Source organism: Echinops telfairi, unplaced genomic scaffold, assembly GCF_000313985.2.
Source record: "Echinops telfairi isolate 266 unplaced genomic scaffold, ASM31398v2 ScPeMD7_17;HRSCAF=63, whole genome shotgun sequence".
NCBI lineage: Eukaryota > Metazoa > Chordata > Mammalia > Afrosoricida > Tenrecidae > Echinops > Echinops telfairi.
Window position 1 is genome coordinate 10,752,576 of NW_022103914.1, and position 22,178 is coordinate 10,774,753.

Genomic DNA, 22,178 nt, shown 5'->3' on the forward strand with positions numbered 1-22,178 from the left:
CTGAGATGCAGAGGGATTAAATTAGGTCACAGGAGTCTAGGCAAAGCCAGCACTGACACTTGGCCTTACTGCGATACTTTCGCTGCCTTCGTGGAAGACAAGGCCCAGTACCCACCAGGCCGGTTCTTTGTCTTGAGAAATTTAGATGTGGGTAGTTGCTTTTAAACATCTATGACCAAATTAGATTGCCAGAGACCTGCATAGTGCCTGTTTGTCATATGCTTGGGAATAAAGTGCAGAAACAACAAGAATATTCCTGTTTTTGTTCTGTAGCAGAGTATAACGATATCCGAGAGCTCGGTTAACTTGGGTCTGATTGGTATCATTTTGCTCCTATTCGTAGCTTTTCGCTGTGTTCATTTGGACAGTTTCTCCTTTAATATCTCTACTCCAAGAAAAAAATCTAAATAAAAAAATTAACTACAATCTGTCTTTTAAAAATGCATGTGTGGATTTAAGGCCTTGCTATGAATATAGTACTTTATTATGTAAATAATGAACACAAATAGGCAGCTCAGTCAAGGTTCTTTTTTATTCTTCACCCACACACTGCTCTCGCCAATTTCCATCTCCTTGACATTCATAGATTACCTCTACTGCATCTGTTCAGTTCAGGTCCTTAGTTTATGCCCCACCCCTCTTCCTGCTGGGATGCCATTAACCTCTATCCCTATCCATCATTTACCCAGCTACAACCCTTCATTTATCCATTCTGCTGCATTTCCATCCATTACTTGAAGCCTGACTCAACTCTCCTGTCTTCTGTGAGCGCTCAGATCCTTTCAAGTAGAAGGACTCACTGGCTGCTACTGGCTTTATGTAGCTTTGTGTCTGAATTGCTGCCTGTAGTTCAGCCTGCCTTGTCTTGTGATTACTGGCAGTAGTACCCATCTCCACCTCTGTAGTGAGTGTGCCTGGAGGGCAAACATCCTGTCAGTTCTCTGTCGCCACACAGATGGTAAGAAGCATCAGTACTGCTCAGACTCCAAGGGAATTTCTGTACAAACGATGAGATGTTTAGATGTTGAACAAGTATAGAAATGAGTATTTTAGGTGAATGTGCATTTTCCTCCACTTGATAGTAAATGAAAAACTTTGATTAATTCATTTTCATTTGATATGTCGCTTATACGTAACTGCTCAGAATCCCATGTCACTCCTCCCCCAACCCATCCACCATTTGTACCCCTGGATTAGTCAGTGTTGCCTAGTAGAATTATGGATTTCCTTTTTCTCAGCAGAGTAACAAATTATGCAGGAGGATGTTTCAGTGGGGATATTTAAAGGGGAGCATCTTTTTAATGAATTTATTTCTTTGACCCAGACAGTAGAGGTGACATGGGTGGTGTAGCAGACTTGGAAAAGGGCCCGTTTCTGTTTTGACTAGCCTTGCTTAATGTTGGGTTAATAAAAAATAACCTTTACCATTGATTTCAGATTCAGGTATGCCTGGTCCTTACATTTGCCATGGAGACCACCCAATCATTTTAGTGTTAAACACCCTTGAGGGAACATATTTACTATGGTTTCACTTTCCTTGGTGAAGCGCTAAGTGACTGCAGGGGAACACAGTATTGATTAGATCTAATGAAAAAGCTTCTTTCTGTAGACTCTTTATTACCTTCATGATATTTCCTCTTCTTCTTAGACCCACTGTAAGTATATTTTCTATGTGTGCAAAAACATTTTTGTATTTGCTATTTTTTGGTTTGAAATCTAGCCCCTTTCCTCAGAAGACTATGAATAACAGGGACTTTGGTTGAGTCTGAGGTATTAATGCGTCTTAGAGTTAACATTAGACTTGGAGTCATCACCTTGCAGTAGCCTTGTCTTTACTCGGACTTCCGTGTCCCTGGTGTCAAAACAGTGGGGTCCTATCATACGGTTTCTGAGGTTCCTGTCAGAGTTCTCATATTGAGTGTTTATTTTTTGGTGTTGATGGGCTTAGGGGATAAACCCCCAATCTACTCTGCAACTGAGTTAATTCCCACGCATAGCAACCCTATATAGGCTTTCTGAGGCTCTGTCAATCTTTACGGGAGCAGACAGCCTCATCTTTCTCCTGTGGAGTGGCTGGCGGGTTGAAACCACTGATCTTGTGGTTATCAGTCCAGTGTTTATCTGACAGTGCCACCAGGGCTTCTGTTTACAGGATAAATGGATAGGTTGTAATGGATCTCTATGTCATATAAAGAAAGTATTGGCTTTGAAGTTCTATAAGATTTGGCCTGCATCTTCAATGGTTAGTTAAAAAAAAACAAGTAACAAAATATTTCTATTTACCTAATCTGTTCCATTTCCCTGTTGTGCTCTTAGCTGAATGAATATAACTAAACAGATTGGTTGTATTTCTAAGTTTTGAAAATATTATTTCAGTTTTGAGCATTCAAGACCAACAGTACTGGTAAAACAGGATTTTAAAAATATTTCCTATTACAGTCTCAAAGAGAAGATAATAAACAAAAACGACAAGATAAAATATGATTATGTGATACTGAGTGACAGTTGGAAACATATCTGCTCAGCTGATGTGGAAGGCAGGAGCCATGGTGATGTAGTAAATTATCCATTGGGCTGATAACTGCAAAGTCAGCAGTTTGAACCCACCAGCAGGTCCTCCAGAGATAGATGCAGCTGTCTGCTCCTGTAAAGATTTACAGCATCAGAAACCCAAAGGAGAAGTTCTTCTTTATTCTACAGTGTCATTATGCGTTAGAATCACTTTATGTCATTGAGTTTGTTTTATTTTTTTAAATATAGAAGATTAGATTTGAGTACAGTTTTAAATTAAACACGAAAAGGTTGTATTAAAGTATAGAAATGGAAGCAGCAAGGATAAACCAAAAAACAAACCCATTGCCATCAAGTTGATGCTGACTCATAGTGACCTTGTAGAACAGGGTACAATGCCCCTGTGAGTTTCCCAGACTTTAACTCTTTGCAGGAATAGAAAGCCCTGTGTAACCTCTGTCACCAATGTGTAACCACATGTGCTACAAGTCTTGATTACCACCATTTGAGGTCTGTAGAACTTGGTACACCTTTTAAGTTTTTTTCCACCAGAATTTCATTAATAGAGAAGGAAAAAACTAACATTTACTGGACATAGGCTTGACATCACTTTTGGCAAACATCCCATTCAACTTGATGATAAGTTGATGAAATGTAATTATACTGAAAAGGCCAGCATTCACTGCGGTCGGTTTTTCTGACCCCTGGTTACCCTACAGGACCAAGTAGCCTGTCCCATTTGGCATCCTTCTTCCATGGAAGGTCTGATAGGCTCCAACTGCCCACCTTGCACTTAATAGTGATGCACTTTATCCACTATGCTGCCAGGACTTTTAAATTGTTTACTAGGATAATTTTGGAATATTTATAAGGGAAGGGTTTAGTTAAACATGAAAAGACTTCAAAAAGTTGGTGGAAAGTGAAACTAAAATAATGGACCATCTCCATGAATTTCTGGAAGTCCTTCTTCTTATCACCTAATCTGAGATGTTAGTGTTTCTGTGATGCTCATTTACGTAAACCACTTGCATCATCAGTTGGTATTGGAATCTTGGTATTTTACCTGTTTCCTTTTATTATTTTCCATTTCTTTTCTCTGTGCAGTATGGTGGCAGCATGCATGGGAAGATTCAGTGTTGTCTTCCCAAACAGTGTTCAAAATAATTTCCACTGATCCTTGAATTTGAAATCTGGAACAAAATCCGTTTTAACCCTCACAATGGGAAAGCGCTTTTGGTGTTTAAGGAAAATAGTGTGTCAATCGGTAGATGTAATCTAATGTTGATCTAGTATTCCGTTTCCTCAGAGGAGCTCTCTAAATGGTTATGAACTGAGACTTAAAAGGGAGGGAAGGTTCTATGACGTCAGTGACTGCTTTACTGTTTAGTTGAACATGGTGTTGATAAAGTCATCCTGTGAGGTTAGTCCATATCTGGAACCATTGTTGTTCTATTCATTTCAGCTTAAAAGACTAAGCCCAGCATTGTGCTTGAATGCTTACACGTCACATCAAATACATGTGTCGATGGAATAAATTTACCAATGGCATAGACTCTATGAAACCAGGTAAATGTAAATGTTTACATTTGATCAAGATCAGAAGTAGGGGACATCAATAATGGACCACAAGCACCCATATGTAGAGCCATTTTATATATCGTATGATGATATGGGAAGTCTAAATGTGATTCAACTCTGTCTCACATCTCTCTCTCTTTCTCTCACTGCCATGGAATTATTGCCAACTTATAGCAACCCTAAAGAACTGAATAGGGTCAGTTCTGTCCCTGGTGTTTCCGAAATGATAACTCTTTATGGCTGTCGGAAGCCCCATCTTTCTCCTGTGGAGTGACTGGTGGTTTTGAACAACTGACCTCTCAGTTAGCAGCCCAATGCATAACCACTATACCACCAGAGTTCCTCTGTCTCACACAGTCATAATTAAAAGCCAAACTGTACACACTGATATTGTAATCATAGCGTCTTAGGACCTTAGAAGACTGGAAAGGTTATCTAATCTGTTGCTATTTGGTCTTTCAGATCTCATGACCATTATTCATTTTAATATTAATTTAAGTATATGACAAGCACCCATTGTCTACTTATAAATATGGGGTAAGTAAAAGAGAATTGCTGCCAAAAAATAGAAACCTTTATTAAGCAAACAATGTCAAAATGTGAAACTATTGTTTCTCTACATATCTTCCTTCTGGAGCTTTACAGTTTGAAGGTGATATTTCTATCTTTTAACCCTTCCCAGAAGAAATCTACACACACTGATTTACACCACTTCAGAGTGGCAATTTGAGTATCCTTAGAGGATTCAGATTGGATTCTTTCTCATTTTTTTCTTACTTTTAGGAACAAAGAGAACTCTCAAGGGGCAAGATCAAGGCTGTAGGGTGGCTAGAGTAAGATTTCCCAATGAAATTCCCCTAGGAAGAATGAACACGTCCATTGTTGTGATGAAAAAGAGAATCCTGGGCTTTTCCCCTGATTAATGCAGTTTTCCATTTTTTAAAAACTTCTTCATCATAAGCCCCTGTGATCATCTGTATGTTCTCTGAGATAATCTGCCAAGCTTACGGGATCCCTATAAACAGTGGCCACCACCTCCGGAGCTGACCTCACCGGCTGCCTTGAAATGAACTGGCCTAATAGCCCCCTTTGGAAGCTACTGTTTTTATAACCCCCCTCCCCTTTTGTTAAGGAACCCTAAGAATTAGACAAGTGTATCACCAAGAGAATGCGTCTGCAGTCATTCACTGATCACAGAGACATGTTTAAATATGTTTTCACACCTTCCCATATTAATAAAACCATATATATGTACATATGAAGTCCTAGTAGCAATACCTTTGGACTTATCCTCGAATGGAAAGCAATGAAATATGGTACAACATATAAAAAGCCAACAGACCATCTTGTAAGAAGTTTGGATTAATAAATTAGTGGGAAGTGTGGAACATCAAGAACTTCAGTCTGGCCCTCTCAGCTTCCTTTGACCAACAAAATAAAAATACTACTCAGAGAATTAGGAAGCGAAGTGTGCTTTAAATATTATATCTGTATGGGGGAGGTGATATCACTTCTGCACAATCAAAATAAAAAATCTAATGTTTTTATATCCCGGGCATCTTTATTTTACACCAATTATGCCATAAATACAAGAGAATCCTGGGGGCATGGTGGTGACATATTGTGTAATATGGTTACACGGTGCCCGCTAATATCAAGGTCAGTAGTTCAAAACCAACAGCCTTTCTGAGGGAGAAATATAGGGCTTTCTACTCCTGTCAACAGCTAGGTTCTCAGAAACTCACAGGAGCAATTCTGCCCTGTCCTGTAGGGTCACTGTGAACCAGCATTGACTTGCTGGCAGCGAGCGATGCTATAAATTAACCTTGAATAGGCTTTCACAGGTCAGGCTCTTTTTCCTTGGTTCTCACAAAGGCTACCTTTCTGGGTAGAGCAGGGTGGCACTTCATTGGAACCCAGGTAATTTTTTCTTTGTCTTCTGTCCTTTTCTGGTAGTTTTTCTTTACTTCTTTCAGGAAGAAATCTTGGTTTGCCTGATACGCACGTTCATCTTTTTGGCAAGAGTGTACATGGCTAAAGGAGGGATTCTGTGTTTTCTAAAAGACCCAGATGTTGTTGTGAAGGGCCATGGAGTTGATTCTGACCCATAGTGACCCCATGTACAACAGAAGGGACACTTCCCCGTCCTGTGCCGTCCTCACAATTGTTGTTATATTGTAGTCCATCGATGCAGTCACTGTGTTAATCCATCTTGCCAAAAGTATTCCTCTTTTCCCCGGCCTCATTACTTTACCAAGCATGATGTCCTTCTCCAGAGCCTGGCCCATCCTGATTACCTGTCCAAAGTACCTGAGAGGAAGTCTCATCCTCTTTTTCCCTGTAGTGCTTCCCTTTTTGGTAGATTAGAACAAGTTGGCTGAATGTATAGTCTAACTTCTAATTGCACACTTTCCAAGTCAGGAAACTTTCTGTCTTCCAGAAGCTATTCTGTATTTTGGTAGCTCTTATTTTTAAAGTTTTTTTTCCTATGTCAATTAATGCATGTTCCCTAAAGCTCATATTTGAAGTCCTTTACGTAGTGGGACTGTAATGATTCATTATGCTGGTGCTTCTCAACCTTCAGCGTGCACATGAATGTCCTAGAGAGCTTGCTCAATGGGAAATTCTGTAGGATTCAGAAAGTCTCCGGTAGCCTGGGAATTCCCTCTGAGGTTATTCAAGTGCTGCTGGTCTAGTGACTCCCACTTTGACAAGTGAGATCATGTGCGTGCCACATACTTACTCTTCCTCCCCATCTCATGTCTTGTTGTGTTTAATTGAAGTCATTCCTGGTTTTCATGTTCTTTTTCATACAAACAGGTTCAAGCTTCTCTGTCGAGATAATACGAAAGGACTTGAAAAACTTGAATTAAATAATTGTGGGCTTTTCGCAGGTATTTTCTGAAGCCCCGATATATGATGTAATGTTGACAAATTTAGAAGCTGAGAGCGACATGATTAAGTGATTTACCCATCTAAGCCACCATTTTCTAAACTGAAAATAAATATGCTAATATTTACCTCATCTTAGTTGAGAAAGAATTGTTTGGAGATAAAGAATTCAAAGCACCTTAAATCGCATGGCATACATAGTAGGCAAGTTGACCAGTCTGATTCCTTATGCTAAGGCAAGCATTAATTTATCAGTCTCATTCTAGTAGATGTGTTTGAAATCAAACACAAGTATCCAGGTTTGATTTAATCATTCCAGAAAAAAAATTCCTCTCCAAAATTTGAGTTTCTGTGAGGTCTATAGGAGAGCACTTTATTCCTACAAAGTGAAAGATGTGTCTAACTTTTGTGGCCACTGCTGTTTATAATATTCTGTGAGGAAATAACTTTATAATTTCACAATCAGCTCTTTATTATTTTTAATGCTAACCAAATTTTTAGGATTCTTATGAGAGGTTGTTGCCTGCATTCCAATGAAGCTTCCAGTTGGTCTAGACCACATCTAAATTAATTCAGGCCTTTCACAGGTAGATTTCACAGCATGTTCAAAGGCCATGTTGGGTTTAGTTTAAAGAGTTTGAGCATACATTCAGTCTACAACTTCACTATTACAATACGTACAATAACATAATAAAGAAAATATATTTTACTTGTTCCTCAACACCTCTTCTTGTGCTCATTCTAAGTCCCCATTCATCATTCCCAAGAGTCCATTTTTCTACCTTCTCTGTTCTACCTACTTCTCTGGCACATGCTTTTCTTATAGCACTTATAATACTTAGCTGATCATATTATTTTTTATTACAATTTTTGTTCTTCTGCTGAACTTGTTGAAAGTTGGCCCATGGAAGCTGGATTCGTTTTGAGAACATCAGTGGTTGCTGAATGATGTCCTTTTTTCCTTTTCCTTTCTCTGGCATGATTTCTTTTTGGATGAGGTCATCTTTAGAGATTTCACTGTCATCTCTATATTATTGGTCACAGATTAATGTCTGAGCTCCTCATCGAATTTCTCTCCACATGCTAGACACTGCTTAGAGCTGTTCTCCCAGTAGCTTCAGTACGACTTGCCCTCATCTTGAATGTATTAGCATCTTCTCCCAGATCCCAATCGGTTTTCTATATGGAGTTTTCCATCACAGTTAATTGTGCTTCTGCTACATAATAAACACTTAGAAAATAATGGTAGTTGTTTTAACACCAACTCCCTCATGTACCAAACGAAGATCCTCACTTATACCCAGTCATTTACCTCATTGAGTGTATCTGTGATGTCTTACTTAAATAAAATCATCCACTGTTCTTTGTGGACTAAGAACCACGAAAGCGCATCGAGTGACATAGCCCGGGGAGTAGAAATGGTTCACAAATGTGGCTGAAAACTGAAATAGATAAGACCAGTGGGGGGGAGGGGGTGTCCTGGAAGTATGCAGATGGGATTTCAAAATCAACCAACCAACAAAAAAACCCTTAATATTCTGTTACTTCCAAGTAAGAAACTTTGCAGGTATTCTCAGTTGCTTACAAAACAACAACAAAAACACCTTTAAATGGCCTTAAAATGACTGTCATTCCTTGGGATCTTGTCCTCTCTGATCTGTTTATCTTCCTCTCTGAGTGCATTTATCCACAGCCCCCACACTCTGAGTGTGGCATTTGAGCTGGGCTGTGGAAGATGAGAAAGATCTCAATAGGCAGTACATGTGGGCGGTAAGCACAGGAGCAAATGAATAGAGATGGGAGACTGCATGGCCGCATATCCCAGCAATGAGTGAAACGCAGAGTAGGTGGCACACAAAGCCTTTAGCACATCCCTCCTTTTTGATCTCGTCAATCTAGTATCTAGGCAGCCAGTTCTGATGAGAAAGAAATCATGGACATTTGAATATTTTTCCTAAGCTGACAGAACAAAGTTAGTGACTGTGAGTCAGCATACCAGCGAGTTCTCTATACACCTGGGTTACCATAGCACCTTTTTTTTGGGTTTGGATTTAACATTTAAAAATAAAATGAGAAGGTTAGAACACAATATTTAACTCTTAAGTTATCCTTTTTATTACCCAAGTATTATGGAGGGTGATCCTTCTGAGAAAGATATTTAGTTAGCCATTTGTAGACTTGGTTGTTGTTGTTGTCATCTAGTCGAATGGCAAGTGCTCTGGGGACACAATGATTTAGGTGTCACATTGCTAACCTTGAGGTTTGCACTTCAAAATCCACCAGTGGCTTCATGGGAAAAAGATGGGACAATCAGTTTCTCTAAAGATTGATAGCCAAACAAGCCTAAGGAACATATCGGCTCTGCCCTGTGGGGTCACGATGAGTTGGAATTGGCTTCTGACTAGTCTAGTTGCATAGGCAGTCTCATTGCACTGCATGCCCGACACCCTGGGTGTATCACTCCCTGTCCATTGAAATTGTGGGTTTTTAGAAGTTGGCCTTGTACTTAGTACTTAGTACATGCTTATTTATTAACCTTTTTTAAATCATGTCAAGATTTAAAACTAATTTGAAGGAGAATCAAAATAAAATGGACATGATAAAAAGTTTTGACTTTTGCTTCTTTTTTTAACCTACAAAATCAATGTAACATGAAATGAATGCTCAAGTTCCTCTTTAAAATCAGGGATAAAAAAGGAAGTGTTCCTGCTGAGGGAATGGTATTAAAATATATGTAAGCAGTTCCCTATTTTCCTCCTGAAGAAATGCTCCATCTAGATTGGTCCCTCAGCAGAAAATCGAGAGAGAAGATTTTGTTAATCTAGGTCCGTCTACTTACATGTGGACGGCCATTCTGATTTTGCTGCTTTTTAAGATGGTTATCTTCATTTTTGTTTTGTTGTCATTGTTTCCTTTTTCTTTTTTGGCTTGATTTATCAATAATTCTGTATCATAGACATTAACATCAAGAAGTAAGTAGAAAATTTTAATGCATGTTTTGTTTTTTCTAAGTGGGGATATGCATTTGCTCATTTTGTTTTTCGCCTGTTTCACTGATTTTTTTAAAAAGGTAAGATTATCTTTCTATATATGTTCTTAGAACTTACTTATTTCTATTATTCTACAGTTTGATATATAGAAAGTTGCTATAAATATATAATTTGTATTACCATCAACAAATTTATAACCTGATTAATTAAGTTACAAAAAGCAGTATTAATTTAATTTTTTAAAATTTCCTTTCTATATATCCTTAATCTTTAATTTTTATTCCTGTGATCACTGTATTGAAATTGTTTGCTGTCAATAATATATTTTCATGAATACAATGAATCCTTTAATGACATGCCTCATGTCTGATTTCTAATTGTAACATCTACGACATGGGGTAAAATATCTAGCATACTATTATACTTCACCAAGTATATGTCAATCTTGATACTATCTCAGCATATTTTAAATGAGATATAATATGTGATTCTCGTGATTACTGTGTGATTGTCATTGTGGTGTCATTGAGTGGATCCTAATTCATAGCAACCCTATGCATAACAGAACAAAGCACTGTCTGCTTCTTTGCCATCTTTATAATTGCTTATATTGGAGCCCATATCTGCAGTCAACTTGTTAATCCATCTTCTTAAAGATGTTCCCCCTTTTCACCGATCCTCCATTTCACTGACCATCATGTCCTTTTCCGGGGCTTGTCTCCCCTGATAACATGTCCGAAGTTCTTGAGACAAAGTCTTACTCTCCTTGCTTCTAAGGAGCATCGTGATGGCACTTCTTCCGAGACAGTTTTTGTTGATGTTCTTCTGAGAGAGCCCATGGCTCTGTCACTGTCTTCACCAGCATCATCATTTAAATGTACCAGTTCTTCTGCAGCCTTGCTTATTCATTGTCCGCTTTTCACATGCCTACGAGGCAGTTAAAGATAACATGGTTTGCAAGTGCTCTTTAGTCTTGTGTAAAGTGACAGCTTTGCTTTTGAACACTTTAAAGACGTCGTGTACTGCTCATTTGCACCATGCAATACACCGTTTGAATTATTGACTGCCGATGCCGGCATCATTGATTCTGGATCTAAGATGAAAACTCGACAACGTCCTGTTTATCACGATATTGTCTATTGGTCCTGTTGTGAGGATTTTGGCATTCCAAATTTCTTGCTAGGGTTACATGAGTGCTTCCAGTCCGTCATCAGCTTTCGGAAGTATTTCAGTTGCTATTCCATCAATTCCTGGAGCCTTGTTTGTGTTAATGCCTACAATGCAGCTGGACCTTCTTCCTTCACTACATTGTTCTTGATTAGATGCTACCATTTGAAATAGTTGACTGCTGACTAAGTCTGCTTGGTACAGTGACTCTGTGTATTCTTTCCATCTTCTTTTGATGCTTTCTGCATAGTTCAATATTTTGGCCATAGAATCCTTAAATCTGGCAACTTGAGGCTTGGTTTTTTCCATTTTTTCCGCTTGAGATATACTAAGCATGTTTTCCTCTTTTAGTTTTCTAACTCCAAATCTTTGTGCATTTCACTATATTTACTTTGTTTTCCTGAACTTACTTTTTGAAATGTTCTCTGTCCAGCTTGTTTAGTGCATTATTTCTTTCATTTCTTTAGCTACTCTACATTCAAGAACAAGTTTCCATTTCTTCTGACATCCGCTTTCATTGTTTCCCTTCTTGTCTTTTTAATGTTTTGTTTTTTGTGTGTCTGTGGGTCTTGATGTAATCCCATAGCTCATCAGGTCTGCTGTCATTAATGTTCAATATGTTAAATCTGATCTTGTTCTCTAATACAGTAATGCATTTATTTATGTAGTTGAGATATCATCATACTGATGTTTGCTTGTTTTTGTCTTTGCATATTTTCACAAACACTTATGGTTTTATGGACTTAAATAAAATAATAGCTACAATCAAATTTTAAAATCATGTTATTTCTCTTTTTTTACTCAAATCATTGAAAATAGCCATCCGACTTAAAGAAGGACTGTATTAAGCTACACAAGGAGATCTAGTTTTAAGATTCTTCATGTAGCTTGTGTCTTCCTAAATTAATTTATTAAGCCATTTTCCTTCTCTCAACTGAAAAATGAAAAAAATAGTTTTTTTTTGATGACTAACCATCTAAGAAGTTGGCTCTGATCTACTTCAGTCCAAACAACCAAATCGTATAATGATATCTCACCTACAAAAATAAATCCATTGCCATATTGGAGAACAAGATCAGATTTAGCATACTGAGCATGAAGGACAGCAGACCCGGGGGGCTGTGGGATTGCATCAGGTGGTTCTGCCTTGGGCTGCCAGCCCCAAGGTCAGCAGTTGAAACCAACTGCCACTCTGTGGGAGAAAGAGGAGACTTTCTACCCTTGTAGACTTATACTGTGGGAAACCCAGGGGGCATTTCTACTCTGTTCTATCCAGGCTCGACGAGTCGACTCCATAGCAGTGAGTGTTGTGTGTGTGTGTGTGTGCTTTTAAGTTCATGTGAAGTTTAATATTCTGCTTCTAGCCAGTCTTGATCTTCAATGTGTCACATCTGTTCTGTGAAATCACAAAGGGTGTCATTAAAGTTCTTCCTCTGAGATATGATCGTGAAATTTTAACCAGCTCCTCCGTAGGGTTTTCCCATAAGCAAGCATGCCAAGGCATGTTATGATTCACTGATAGTAATAAGATCTGATTACCATCCCAGAATTTGCAGTGTTCCATCATGATACCATTATGAGACAAAGATATTGTAGATATTTTCCTACCTTCTTTCTCATATACAATGAAAATCACTGCTCGTAAAATCTACCTTTTATTTCAATATCAGTGCTACATAGTCTGCGTTGCCATGTAAGTAGCTACTACATCCATTTGCAAGATTTAGAGATAAAGAAGGACCAGACAGGTTAGTGCCAACTTTATGGTTAAACTGATTTAGTGGAGAGGTTGACATTTTCCACAATGAAATATATAAAGCCACTAGCCTTGTATCTGGAGGAGCACGCAGCAAATTTTAATTTCTTTTTTGCTCCCCTATGCTGCAGAGATTGACTCAAATTCTAATTTTCTTTTGATTATACAAGCTTGTTCTTCCCATTATCAGTTACTCCTTCATTGGGTATGTACAAAAATAGTGTTATAAACTCAGTTAAGCCACCGATAAGTTGACTGTTATAGATTTGTGTCCTTTATAGGCCTCACTATTGCTATTGGTGTATTGTGTGTGGAAAAATAGACAAAATATGAAAATTATATAAATCACTGATGAACCCTTCAAAACCTTCTTTGAACTTTCAAATTAATTTTTATCCTTCTGTGTTTTACTTGAGTGGTAGGTTTCTCAAATTTATGCTAAATTTAAAAATATCAAAAGATAACTTTTGATGAGATTGAAATCCTATTTTGGAAGGTGATGTGGATAAGCACTGGGTTTCTCAATCACAAATCAGTCAGAACTTGTACCAGATGAAATTTGCATAGGAAAAAAACAAATAATGAAGTTGGACTCACACAGTAATTCTTTCAAAATATATTTAAGATGTTTTCTGTAGCCAGTGTCTTACATATATGTGTGTATATACACATATTCATGTACTTACATGCTGACACAAGAATATATGTGTGAGGAAATGAGTTATCCAGAAGAGTAATCAGACAATGAACAGCCCATCCTATATCACATTTCAGGCATTTCAGAACTGTACAATTATCTCTGAATTCAGAGATATAAGTGGGAAAGTGCAGTGGATGAGAGAAGATCTGTGTTTATGTTCAGAAAATGTATAAACTGAGGCCTACAGGGTCTAACAAGAAGTGCTTGCTTGCAGGAAATATGGCTGACCATGAGTTTGCCAGCTGCTGTGTCCACATAAATCCATATGAGATCCCTAGCAGTGATGGTTATGGCTGGGGCAAGGCAGTCTCTGACAAATCTAAGCTTGAACTTTGCCTCATGTAGCATTATAAATAATCAAGTGGCAACACTCAACATATTTTTCAATTACTTACTTTGATTTATAAGTTTAACTATTAAGTATTTTATGGACCATCATTTCTTCTCTTGCTTTGAAAGTGTTAAAGAAGGGTTGAATAAAAGTACCTTTAAATTTTATTTCATAGAGCAACAGGTAAGGTATATGTGATAAAATGTTAGATTAGCAAAATCTTTAAAAGTTTAGCATATATTTCCTTATCACGATGTAAAAAAAATAATAATAGAAGGAACCTAATATTAATGAGATACTCAATCCTTTACATGCAGTCTTGGTATATACTGCTCAGTATATTGTTGGTAGGAATTGAGTCTAAGGAAAAAAAGGGTGTGTCAGATCGGGTTGACTAGAGAAACAAATACAGTGACACTCATATACGTATAAGAGTTTTATATCAAAGGGTAATTGTAAATTAAGAAAATATTCCAGCCCAGTCCAGATCAAGTCTATAAGTCCTATAATCCTTCTTCAGACTCACACAGTCACATGCAGTGATGCTAAATGCAGGAAGATCACAGGTTGGTGGATGCAAAGACTTGTGGAACCAGTGGCAGTCTCTCAGAGCTCAGCAAGTCTCTGTATGGCTTGTCATAGGAAGACCTAGAGAGAGAGAGAGAAAGAGAGAGAAAGTTCCTAGAATCCTCATGGGAAGGCCATGCCCACAAAGAGGCAGCATCAAGTTTTGACCTGATTGACAGGCTAGACTCCACCCCTACACTTATTTATCAAGTTGACATGCAATTATGTGACTACCACAAGGGGGGTATTTCATCTTGTCAGTTAACTAGCTAAATATGAGAACATTTTCGTTACTGTGTTTTCACATGTACTTCATTTACATTCATTTCTTATCCATCCATCCTTCTATCCATATACCCATTCATCCACCTACCCTTCAACAATCTATCGAACGATTGCTATTTGAGACAAAGATGAGAGCATTGTGAAACAAGTGACAATATGAGAGGGATAGTGGCAGGGGTTGCTTTACAGTCTTCAGACTCTTAGTGCAGTGCCTTTTTTTTTTGTCTGCTTAAAGTACACAAAAAGTATAGCTGCAGCAGTCCTGTAGCTAAAGATTGGGAAATTTATGGTAGTTTAGCAATAGAGCCCTTACTCAGCAGATGCTCAGTGTAGTTGCTGGTAGTCGCTATTGAGTCAGCTTTGGCTCATGGAGACCCTATGCGCAACAGAATGAAACACACTGCTTGCCACTGCATCAGCTTCACACTCACTGGCATTCTTGCGTCCACTGTTGCAGCCACTGTGCATTTTAAGTTCCTGCTAACTTAGGGAGCCCATCTTCCAGCGTTTTGTCAGGCAGGATTTTGTTGTGCTCTGTCGGGTTTTCATTGACTTGTCTATAGAGGCGGATTGCCAGGCCCCCCTTGTCTGTGTTAGTCTGGAAACCTTGAAATCTTCCCAACAGAGAGTGACATGGCTTTTCTTTAAATTCTGGTAGCAGGGCTTCCAGAATGATAACAACATGAAAACCACCACAGTAAAATAACTTATAAGTGTGTACACACACACACACACACCACAATCGCATTGTATTAGTCTAGGTACTTTGGAGAAACATATCCAGAGAAACTCATGTATAAGAGAGAGTTTTAGATAGAGGGTAAGTGCACATCAAGAAAACATCCCAACCCAGTGCTGCCCAAGCACACAAGTCCAACATTCACCCATATGTCCAACACCAATCCCCAAAGTCCTCCTCCATCTCACAAAACAGATGCAATGATACCAACTGCAGGAGGAAAGCTGAGTCAGTGAATGTGTAAGCATCTCAGTGCTCGCAGGGGTCTCCACACGGCTGCTCCAGCACCCAGGAGTGCATCGGGGTAGGTCCATGTGGCATCTCCTCAGGGATGTCTTATAGGATGTGAACCTTGCCAGCTGAAGCAGGGAACTGGCTAAGGCAGCTGCACCCTGGTCCGACCATAAGAAAGCAAGAGACCCGAGAACTAGAAAGGCGAGGCTCATTGAGCCATTTCTCTCTCTGCCCTTCAATTAACCCCACATGTGTTTATGGGCCAGGTTGGCACAATAAACTAACTACCTCACACGTGCTCTCTCCTTTTCCCTTAGAATATTCACATATGTGCTGGAAGTTTTGAGTGGGAATTACCTGCTAGAAAGAGGAATCACCATATTTGGGGACCTCCTCAACGATTTTGCTTCAAAATAAGCAAATTGTCCTCTGTCCCATACTTCTTTATTCCTGTTACAATGGAAAACCATTGTTTCTTCCAGCTTGACACCAATCTCTTCGGTTCTAAACATCATTCCTTCACACTGTCATAGGAGTTACATTATCTCTAATGTCTCTCTCTTGGATTCTTCCTGTTTTCAACTCACTGTGCTTAAAATGTTCTAAAATATGAAACAACTTTCCCATTAATCCCAGACTTTGCCAAACTTTGTTTTCCTTCAAACTTCTTCAGAAAAATCCTTTCTATTTACTACCAATTTTTCTTAGCCCATCACTCCCACCTCATTCCTTTCTACTTTTTACCTTCAACACTAACAAAACTGCTTTTGCTGGGGATACTAATAAGCTCCAGTTTACTGAATCTGGTGGACACTTTCTGATATTTATTTTATTATTATTTTTTTTCTGGAAAGGCTTTATTATTGGGGGTGGGGGGGTGACGACATGGCACTCAGTACTTCTTGGCAGCGGCCTTCCTCATGGCTGCAAGCACGTTGCTTAGTTCCTCTCTCTTCCTCTTAGCCCGGATGTGTGTGCCCACCCGCTTCTTGATGAACTTAAGTGCCCGCTTGTCCTTGGAGACCTTGAGCAGCTCCATGGCCCTTCGCTCATAGGGTGCAAAGCCACACACCTCCCGGATCATGTCCCGCACGAGCTTGGTGTGCTTGGTGAGGCGCCCGCGGCGTCGGCTGTGCCTCGGCTTGCTCACGTTCTTGGTCACCTTGTGGCCCTTGTCGAGGCCCACGGCCATAGAGTAGCGCACAGCCATGGCTGCTATTCTTCGATGGCTGCCGCGGCGGAAGCCACTTTCTGATATTTATTTACGTGACCTACAGGTATCACACAACACTCCTGGTCCATTCCTCCTTTTTAAGATGTTCTTTGCTCCCAACTCCCTGTTTACTGTTTGTGTCCTTGATCTTCTAGCCTGTCTTTGGGTCCTGCTCAATCTCAGTGCCGGGTTCTAAACACTCACCGTGCATTCCCATGGCTATTCTGCAGAGTCAACTATGGCAGCATTTGTAGCTTTAGTTAAGACCTCCCCTCTAAATGCTAAACCTATAACTCAAATCCCATTTAGTCCCTCAAACGGATTTCTAGATTTGCCCCCAGATCTGTTCCTATTCTAATACTCCTCCCTTTTCATATACCAGCACTATGTATTTGTTGTTTAAATTAGAAACCTTGGAAGCTCCCTTGACATTTTAAGCTTGGTCTGACCACAAAGGCTGAAGTGGGGTTACAGATCACTTGGGCTTGTTTACGATTGTCTTTCTGCCCTTCTGTCTCCTTTCTGTCACACCTATCTAGGCACTGTGTGAAGGGTCAAGAATAGAGCAAAGATACCATTAAGCATGTGTTGTTTCCCTTTGGTTCCCCAACATCTCTCCAAGGTTTGCTGACCTCAGTGGTTAGTGCAGCGCACAGGGAGAGAGAGATCAGAGAAGTACCAACTCTGAGCTTTGTCTCTTGTGCTATGCTCTACAGTGTAGGAACTTTTAGGAGTGTCCATCAGTAATGATCTACTCTATTATGAGAAAATTCTGATTGCACCATGGGTGCTTACTGCCACTTTCTATTTCTTACTGCCCGCCCCCCCCATCTTCCTGTCTGCCCACGTGCAATTAATAAGGAATTCGGTTCTGAATCTTAAACTGTTGTCTCCCAGATACTCCCTTCATCTGTGTCACAGTCATATCTTGATTTGTCTGCTCTTGCTACATTTTTATCTCCCTGCCACATGTTTTCTTCACCCTCATAGCTATTTGCTCTCTTGACATCTCTCATGAGCACTTAAAGTAGGGGTTAGACTTTACCATTCTTAAGCTTAAAACTCGTCATTGATTCCCGTTATTCCTAGAAATAGTTAAACTTACTAGATGCAGACATTTCTTAGTATATACATACATGTATTCTTTATAATAAAACACAAATTGGATAATATGAAGTATTAGTAAAGGAGATGGTTCGTATGAATTATATAAATGCTAATTAATTATCTGTTTAAAATTTACCTTTTGATAATTCCTTACTTTAGATTAACAAAGGATTAAGAAAGTACGAGACAATCACTCACTCAAGCCAGCTTCTTTGAGTGACTTTGTACTTTATTTTTTAAGCAATATCTTGCTATTTCTAAAGAAGGAAGACTTATCACATAAACAATTCATAAGGAAAGAGAGATCTATTCTTGACCAAATGTAATTAAAAGTGAAAGACTAGATAGTATGGTGATGTTTAGATAGCTTGAAGTTCTAGACCATTGGTATAGCCAGAAAAAGAGGTGATCAGTCTGGATATAGATAAGCCACTTGACCAGATCAGTTCACCCAGACTGACCTTTCACGAGTTTTTTGTTTAATCCATTAATTTCCAGATGATTCCTGTTTTCATATTACCTCTTCCAACTGGGTCTTTAATGTCCTGAATGTTGTCAACTCTTCTTGGATCTCTAATCTCCAGCCACACTGGCCTCCTTTTAATTTTCTAAACTCACCGAAGCTTTTTGTGCCCTAGAATCGTTTCTCTTGCACTATTGCCCATGTGTGGAAGGCTATGACTCTCCACCTTCCCTCTCACCAACGCCTTCATCCAGCCGCTGACCATGCCTCGTTCTGCAGGATGCACTGTTGTTGTTAAGGGAGCTGGTTGTGCTTCTCTGAGTCTCTTTCCCATAATATTCAGCAACTTTCCTTCAGTGGGATTCTCATATTAATAATTCATTAATTGCAGATTGATTCATACATTCCCTCCTCCTCCATTTTGAGGCTCCCAGGAGCTATTGACCAGAAATGCCCACAGTTGTGCTTGGCTTAGTGCCAAGCCTGGCTTATTCCTGCAAGGAAAGGTGGGAGGCAGGAAGACAGGCATCAAGTGTGCTTCAGAAATACATGTTGTCTTATATTTTCTCTGGATAGGTATTTTGTAGGACAGATGATATCTTGGATTACAAGAACCTCTATTTTGTTACTCTCATGATCTGTATTTCAAGTTGCTGAGATAATTACTGTTTTATGTCTAAAAAAATCCCATTGCTCTCTAGTCAGTTGTGCCTCCTGGTCCCCTCTTGTGCTACAGAGTAAAGCAGATCGCTAGGGCTTTTATGGATGCAGTTGTCATGGAAGCAGGTTGCCAGACGTTTCTTAGATAGTGCTGAGTAGGTTCAGAAAGCCAGCTTTCCGATTGGGAGTTGAGTGCAAAGCTGGAGGCCTAATCCTTTCTTGCTGGGTCATTCCTGACGCATGGATGACGCATGGAAACACCTCGGTAGGGTTTCTGCACTATCATCTTTACAGATGTAATTCTCCAGGCCTTTATTCTCTGAAGCTGCTGGGTGGTGTCAGCAATCAACCTTTAGGCTAGCCGCAGATTACAAACTGGGTAATGCAAGTACTTAATTGTGTTGTCCAATACTTAATAACCACATGTGATTTTGAGTGTGTGAAATGTGGCTAAATGAAATGTGATGTAAATATGATTACACCAGCTGATACCAAGGGCTCAAAGCAACTGTTTTGGGAAGGGTGAGGGTAACAAATGTACAAATGTGCGGTTCACAATGAATGTATGGATGGATTGTGATAAGCACTGTACGAGCCCCCAATAAAATGATTTAAAAATATGATTACACAGTTGGTTAAGCATTTGGCTACCACCGAGAAGGTTGGCAGTGTTGACTCTCCCAACACCACCTCTGGAAATAGGTTGGGGACCTGTTTTCTGTTACGAAGTCCTGGCCTTGACCAACCTAGAGAGCAGTTCTGTTCTGCACACATGGCTTGTCAGTAACCAACACCTTAATGGTATAAAGAAAAAGGATGTGCACTATTTTAGTAATTTTTTAAATCAATTAGATATTGTTACTATTTTCAAAGAAATTTTATTAAAATAATTTCACATGTTTATACTTTTACTTTGTATGATGTGATTACTAGTTATATACACTTACATGTGTAGCTTGCATGATATTATTATCGCTTAGGGATTGAAAGAACATAGTATGCTGTTAGAATCTGAGGAAGAGAGAAGCAATTCCAGGGAAAGTTAACTGCCTTCAATAATGTCGTGCTAAGATATCTAATAGGCCTGCTCTCATCTTTACTGGGCCACTAAGGGCTGAATTTCTGAGAGTTTTTCCTGCTCCCCTATATCACTGTGGTAAATACACTTGCTAGAAATGAGTATAATTTTGAAAGTTACATCATCAAATATTTTCATAGTGTTTTACAATTCCACTTATTCATTTTTTTTCTTAAGAAGTTCTACTCTAAACCCACCATCTGTGTTATCTTTGTGAGAATCTAGAATGTGGTTTAATAGGTTTCTGCTTAGGCAAATGTAACTTGATCAACTTCAGGCTCTAAAATAGATTGCAAGTTTTCCCAATGTGAGAGGAGATATTGAAGTCAGCTGTAAATTATCTTGGCACCAATATTAAATTCTGGAACTCTGAATACCAAGAAGATGCCAGTCCATTAAGCCAAGAGGTGAAATATGCTTTGCCTAAAGGTTTGTCTGCAGCACAGTCCATTGTAATTTTTAATGAGGAGACAAGAAAGAGAAGTTTGGGCACCTGTAAGTGAAACCACCTGTTACATACTTAAGTATTAGTGTATATTAATTATTATTGCTTAAAGTGAGAATTGATGTAATGGTCTGAGAGATGCCTGGCACCGCTTTTAATTTAAGTCTTGTTACTCATTTCCAGTTATTTCCCCCCAAGTACTGAGCTGTAAAAGACCCTGTCATGTCTGCCACATAACTCCATGAGTCTATTCAAAATTAGCTTTTTATGGTAGCCAGAACGAAAAATGTAACACAATCACCAATCACCAATATGGTTTTAAAATCATCGAGTTAGAGATCTGAAAAGGATCTTGAGGAGCCAGCTCCGTGAATGTTTTAAGAGCAAACAGAGTGGGTTGAATTATTTGCCTAGAGGTTGCCAACATTAGTGGCAGAGCTGGTCCTTCTGACTCAGCCCAGTCTTCTCTCTATCAACTCTATTAAGGATATGTCAGGGGCAAACTACAGTGACTACAAATGAACAGTGTTAAACTTGATAACTAATGGCAGCGTGCCTAGGTATGTGCATCTGTTGCTATTTAGGGGAAACCCACATTTATTTACATGTGCGTGCACATGTGACTTGTGGGAAGGAGGATCTTTGCTAATATCAATGCTTTGTTGGAGAATTCAGACCCATTTTAGCATCCCTCCTGTCCTAATGCTGTTTCCTTTTAAAATTTCAGATGTACAATGGGCCTTGCCTGTTTTCTTTTTCTTTGTGTCTAGGTTCTCCCAAGATTATGGATTATCACTGTATTTATTAAATAGTCATATAATAAGGATAAATTGTGGAGGCCAGATAGGAAGTGCTTATGTTTCTGTAGAATTGAAGGATAGAAGGGTAGATTAAAGGTGAAGAAGGTGTGTATTAATTTCTTCAATCAAAATGAAAACTTGTACTCCACAGAGAATGCCCCCACAGAACTGTTCTTGTAAAATGAGAAGCGAATCTCTGTTAGTTTTTAAAATCTTCAGTTTACTAAAATTGTGCTTATCAATAATTTGAGATTTAATTCTTTAGCTTCTTAGCTGAAAAATTAGTTCTTTCAATAGCTTCGCTCCTAAGCAATTTGAGTAGTTAGGAGAAAGGTCATAGTTCAAATCTAAAAAATGTTATAAAAGTCATTTTCTGAGCACAGGGGGTCCATAAGTGTATGATGCTGTGCAATAAAGGTGGGGAAAGAGAATAGTTTTCCCGACTCTTGGTTTCTGGTTTATAAGAAAAATGATATCAGTTTACATGTATTATTCTCCCTCATGTAATTAAGTATGTTATTTAATGTTTTTTCTTTCATGTTTAAAGAGCATCTAATTGAAGTGCTCCCTATTATAATACCACTATTATGATGCCTTGAATAGTGGCTGGCCCAGGAAGGCTCATAATCTACACACCTTGAATAAATAAGTGACTGCTGGGC

The 22,178-nt window shown here is 38.9% G+C and overlaps 2 protein-coding genes across 4 annotated transcripts in view; one reads left to right on the forward strand and one right to left on the reverse strand.

The window, feature by feature from the left end:
- FGF12 (fibroblast growth factor 12) overlaps window positions 1-22,178 on the forward strand; it is a 636,348-nt gene that overhangs the window by 361,148 nt on the left and 253,022 nt on the right. The window lies entirely within an intron of this gene.
- On the reverse strand, window positions 16,643-16,960 carry LOC101663753 (60S ribosomal protein L36-like). The gene has a single exon (XM_045287514.1). It carries the CDS (start codon window positions 16,958-16,960, stop codon window positions 16,643-16,645), a length of 318 nt encoding a protein of 105 aa, XP_045143449.1.

Coding starts and splice junctions, on each gene's coding strand:
- LOC101663753 (XM_045287514.1), bottom strand. CDS start 16,960: ATGGCTGTGCGCTACTCTATGGCCGTGGGCCTCGACAAGGGCCACAAG.